We start from the raw sequence: 5,438 nt of genomic DNA on the forward strand, positions 1-5,438 counted from the left end.
GAAATCTTAAATTTCAAATAATTTTGTTAGTAGCGATTTAAAAATCGACACTAATAATTGCTGCGGAAACCTCATCTTTTTTATAGTGTGCACATTCCCACGGCTTTTAGAGATTTAACACCCAATTTTAGACAAATAAATGTGTTGCAAATATTATCATAATTTTACAACTAATTTGCTTAGTTAAGAGAGTTTATCACAACTTTGATTCATAATAAACTGCATAATAAAACTTTCTAAATATTTTAGCGATGTAAAAAAAAACTTACGTCTCAAATTCATCACAATTTTTTGATGGACTGAATTAAATCATAAGTTTCACTTGTGAAAATGCATAAGACTTCGTTTGAGATGACTTTTTTAATGTTTCTTAAATCAATTTTTTAGTACAAAATTTTTTTAAATTAAAAAATTTATATTAAAAAACTACTTTTGAAAACAATAAAAAACTGTCACAAATAAAACCTTAATATAGTAGTTAAACACTTTTCCCTATCACAAATTTTCATGGCAGTAGTCGTTGCCTTCTCTTTTTTTTTTTTTTTTATTTTTTTTTTTATGGCAATTGTCGTTGCCTTCTTTTTTTTTTTTTTATGGCAGTAGTCTTTGCCTCTGACTGGAGAACATCGTAGTTAGGCAACCAACTCAGTTGGTGGAGAAACTGGTTTTTGCCTAGCTTCTATTGCTTATAGTGGCTCTAACTTCCCTTTCTTCGATAGATAAAGTGCCATGGATGAAGACTCCTCAATGTTTTTTTTTTTCTTAATGCATCATAAATTCTTTAGATTTTCTTATAAATATATCAAAGACTTCAACACACATAAGTTTGATCAATCTTCTTCATTCTTGTAACGAAGCAAGAAATCACAAGAAAATTAAACAATAAGAAAATAATAATCAAAATATAATCATTGAAAACCTTGGCTCTGAACTCAAATGCTTATATTTTTAAATACATCTGCGCTGATGATGTAGTAACCGCAACACATTAATATATCAAGCTTGTAATCAAATAAGATTTCATTTGAGGCAATTTTATGACTGTTTTTTAAAGTAATTTTTTAGCAAAATTTTTTTTAAACATAGTTAAACGAACTCGTAGGCCAAGAACCAACTCAAAACTCTCCTGAAGGCATCTAGTCACCTATTACTGGATCTCATCAACTCGTTTAGAGTTAACTGTATTCAGCCTTCATTAGTGAACTAATGTACTTGTCTTTTAAAACGAAAACTTCCCTAGTTTATTCATTAGAAACTTTTGACTATTTATCAAAAAGTACTCGCCGACGCGAATAGAGAGAAATTTTTTAAGCAGAATTCGTCTGGTTATCTCATCGGAAGAACTCATAAATGGAACTCGCCTTTAACATGGGTGCTCTTTTAAATCTATCTTACAGGATTGTACTTAGCCAAATTAAACTCATTCACTTTAGAATTAGCCATCATGAGTATGCGTACCTTTTTTATATTTTATTATATATGCAGCTTAACCTGCAAGAATGACATTGGTCCAATAGAAGGTCAAATATTAAGCTGAACATGATACCATATTGAATCTACTCATAAGATTCTTGGCCCATTCCCTCACCATCTCCTCTTTTCTATCTTCTTTTGGCTCAAAAAAAAAAAAATTGTAATAAGGGTTTGGGTTCACTCAACAAATTTGCTTCCTATTTTGTAACTATAGTTCATTTGGGACAGTTTTCTTTTTGCTTTTTAAAACAATTTTTTAATAAAAAAAAAAATGAATTCAAAATTTTTATACTAAAAAGCTGTTTAGAAAACAGTAATTAAGCTGTACAAACGAAGCCTCTCTCTATATATATCAAATTTCATTAAGAAAAAGGAAAATAAGGACAAACAATTCCAAATTATCCACATTATGAACAAAATTAAAGACAACTGCAAGCATACAAATTTCCTAATTTTTTTTTTTGTTTCATTTTTCTTCCTCTTTAGTCCCTCTCAATCTCCCACTATTCGAATTTCATATGAACTCACTCATATCTAACAAGTCAGGAATCTGGAAATCAAAGAAATTACTACAGTAGCTATCTTTCTCATCTTCTGTACTATTGTTGATATTCGTAGAAGAATTGTTCAAAGTCACACTCGACACAGGCGTTGATAGTACCGAATCAAGATTGTTGTATAAGTTCTGATCACTATTGATCAGTTTCGCATTGAATGCGTCATATAACAAACTAGGCTTTGGTTGCTCCATGTTCTGATATCTTATAAGATCATTATTAACAGTCCCCAAATTCTCACTTAAACTGCAAGAGCTTGCTTCATTGTATTGCCACTGACTTGCATTCATAAATTGAGTTGGGTTATAAGGTAACGATGATTCTTGAACTTGGTTGTATTTAAAGAGATTTTGCTTTTGACACTGAGACTGCAACAGATTGATGGCAATATTCAGTAGCTCATGAGTGTTCAGTTGAGCTTTGATGTCAAGAAATCTCGAGGCTTCAAGTTGTGTGGATTGGTTGAAGAGCACGGTATTGAGAAGGGAAGATAGGTTGAGAAGGTCGAGCCGGGGCCTGTGTGTCACAGGGTCAATTCCTGAGCGAAGAAGCCTCTTCCTGATATGAGTATTCCAGTAGTTTTTTATCTCGTTATCTGTTCTTCCAGGCAAGCGCGCAGCAACTGCAGACCATCTGATCAATTGGAAAATGATTAGTAATTAGCTAGCTAGAGGAGTAAAAAATCATACATGTACTGTAATATTTATATATTGGTACGTTGTTGTTGTTCTTACTTGTTGCCTAAGACGCTGTGCAATTGGATGATGGTCTCCTCCTCTTCAGAAGAGAATTTTCCTCTCTTTATGTCTGGTCGAAGATAGTTCGCCCATCGAAGCCTGCAGCTCTTCCCACATCTTGCAAGACCTATATTCAAGTTGGTTATCTTCTCGTCAGAGAAAGATTAATCTTATTGAGCAAAATAATAGCAGAATTTTAGGTTTATGAAGAAGCGAAAATATGTTTTGAGGGTTACCTAATAGAAATTTTAATAAATGTCTTCAAATTAACTCAATTCCTTATAATATATGATTTTTTTTTCCACTTAACCTACAAACTCAAAAATACAGGTTGAAATTTGGGCTATTTTGTAACAGTAAAACACACCTGCATTCTTGGGGAGGGTTCTCCAAGTGCCATGGCCATGCTTCTGTATATAATCAATGAGCTTCTGGTCCTCCTCTGGCGTCCACGGGCCTTTCTTAAGGCCATTTTTATCGCAGCAAGGAACTCTCCCCATATATATCAAGATTTTGGCTTCGGTTTTAGAGCTTTCAGTAAAGGATGAGAAGAGCGACAGAGGGAGGAAGAGGCTTGCAGGAGGTTGAAGAGCAAACTGAGGTGGAATGGAAGAAGAGGGAACATGAATATGGATATATATAACTACAGTTAGAAGGAGAAGAAGAGAGAGAGTCAAAGGGAGTTGGTGCCATCCGTTGTTCATCAATGAGGTAACGCGGGCCATAATTTGTGGATTGAAGTTTAAAGGCTATTTTTTTATGCTTCGAATATTGAGACTAAGTCTCGAGCAGAAAGGAAAAATCACATAGTAAAAAATTATTAAAGATCTAAAAGTTTTAAATAAAAATATTAAAAAGAGAAATACAACAGAATGGTAAAATAATTAAGAGTCAACAAAGCTTGCAGGACTTAATTACGAAAAGGCCAAGCTTTTATACAAAAAATTACCGACATTTGATAAGCCCTACCTGGTTGTCAAGGCTAAGTACCACCCTTTGGAGGCAGCATCAAAAAAATATATAGAGAAAAACATATAACCATTAATCAAAATAGAAACAATCCCTCAAGTAAGCAACTCAACAATTATACACACAATGCCTTGCAAAAAGTTATAATTAAAATCAGTAGATAAGCAGCCAACAATAGGTAAAAGATGGAAACCATAAACAGAAATGCCTCCAAGGTTGCCCATACAAAGCCAAGGCCATCTAGGGAGGTTGAGGAAGGCAACCACATAATTGTCCATACATGCCCCCACAGACAAAAAGAAACACATCCATAATGAAGGAGAAATTAAGGCACATAAGTTACATGACACCATCAACAACACAGCTGCAAATTATCAGATAATGCAGCAAAACCAACGTAAAGTAATTAGAACAAAAATCTTAAATAATATTCAAGATTTTTCCAATGATAGATTTTGGATTTAATAGCCTTTCTAATCATTACCAAAATGGTATTAACATAGGCCGATTGTGATTCATTGTACCTTATGCTATTACGTTCATGCCAAATGTAGTTAAAAAAAGCACAAATAACCAAATAGTAGTAATTTTTAATATTCAATCACATAGAACTATGGTTCACCATTTATGCAATTAAAAACTTTAAAAATGTTAGGCCTATGCACAACAACAGTTTCAAGGAAGAGAGCTTTTAAAATATTAAAAGAAAAATTGCATTCGAAGAACAGGCGAGAAGCAAATTCATCATAATGATTACAAAGAAGACATGTAGGATGGGCAAAAAATGCTCCGTAAGAAGAGTTGGTTAGCCATTTTGAGTCCTTTATCCAGAGCAAGTCAAGCAAAAGATGAGAACCTCTAATAAGATATTTAATGCCAAATAAACTTGTAACAATTAACTACATCATAACTTTGAAAAAAAATAAAATCATTTAAAAAGCTTTTAAAGGTAGGATTCACTATATTGCACCAAAGAGGTAAATCATCATGAGCAATAAAAAATGAATATCATATATAGAATTATGAAGGAAGAGGGGATCCTAAGAAAAAGACCAAACACCAACATAGATGATAACAAAAATAGTGGAATAAGAAGAAAAAAACAGCAGTAGCCCCATAGAAAAACTTAGCTAGAGATTTCCCAGCACATCAGAGATACCAACAAAGAGCAACCCTATTATACAATCTACAATCTTGAAGAAGATATTGGGTTTTATTAAAGCATCCACTTTAACCAAATGCTTCTAGCAAGCAGAAACTTTCCTAGAAATAGGTTTTATATATATATATATATATATATATATATGAGTTCTTAAACTAGCGACTAAGGAAAGAAGAATGACGTCTCCATATTAAAGAAGAAGAATATGCTTGAATTAAGGTAAAAATTGATGGTAAGACAAGACCACCTAAATTCTTAGGCAGACAAGTATTCCTCTAAGATAAAAGATGCAATTTTGTGTCTTGAATATCACCATGAAAGATGAATCTCGCACAATACTTATTAATAAATTTGCAATAAGATTTAGGTTTTATGGAACCCCTAATCCAATAGGCAATAGTAATCCAAAAGCTAAACTTAACCAATTGAATCCTTCAAGCAAAAGATAAAATCTCAACCTTCCACCCTTCCAACATATTAGAATTTTTTTGCAAAAGAGGATAATAATCAGTCACCCTAAGTTTCCTGGGGACAATGGGA

General features: G+C 32.8%; 1 protein-coding gene across 1 annotated transcript; it reads right to left on the reverse strand.

Moving 5' to 3' along the window:
- Positions 1–1,800: 1,800 nt before the first annotated feature.
- Positions 1,801–3,363, reverse strand: LOC110110809 (transcription factor MYB41-like). The gene is made up of 3 exons (XM_020842445.2): positions 3,135–3,363; positions 2,765–2,894; positions 1,801–2,663 (listed from the first exon to the last, which is right to left on the reverse strand). The coding sequence occupies exons 1-3, from the start codon at positions 3,265–3,267 to the stop codon at positions 1,988–1,990; spliced, it is 939 nt and encodes a 312-aa protein (XP_020698104.1). The 5' UTR covers positions 3,268–3,363; the 3' UTR covers positions 1,801–1,987.
- Positions 3,364–5,438: the final 2,075 nt, after the last annotated feature.

Source organism: Dendrobium catenatum, unplaced genomic scaffold (genome assembly GCF_001605985.2).
Source record: "Dendrobium catenatum unplaced genomic scaffold, ASM160598v2 fragScaff_scaffold_633, whole genome shotgun sequence".
Taxonomy (NCBI): domain Eukaryota; kingdom Viridiplantae; phylum Streptophyta; class Magnoliopsida; order Asparagales; family Orchidaceae; genus Dendrobium; species Dendrobium catenatum.

Coding starts and splice junctions, on each gene's coding strand:
- LOC110110809 (XM_020842445.2), bottom strand. CDS start 3,267: ATGGGGAGAGTTCCTTGCTGCGATAAAAATGGCCTTAAGAAAGGCCCG. Junction 2,895..3,134: donor AACCCTCCCCAAGAATGCAG/GTGTGTTTTACT, acceptor ACTTGAATATAG/GTCTTGCAAGATGTGGGAAG. Junction 2,664..2,764: donor CACAGCGTCTTAGGCAACAA/GTAAGAACAACA, acceptor CCAATTGATCAG/ATGGTCTGCAGTTGCTGCGC.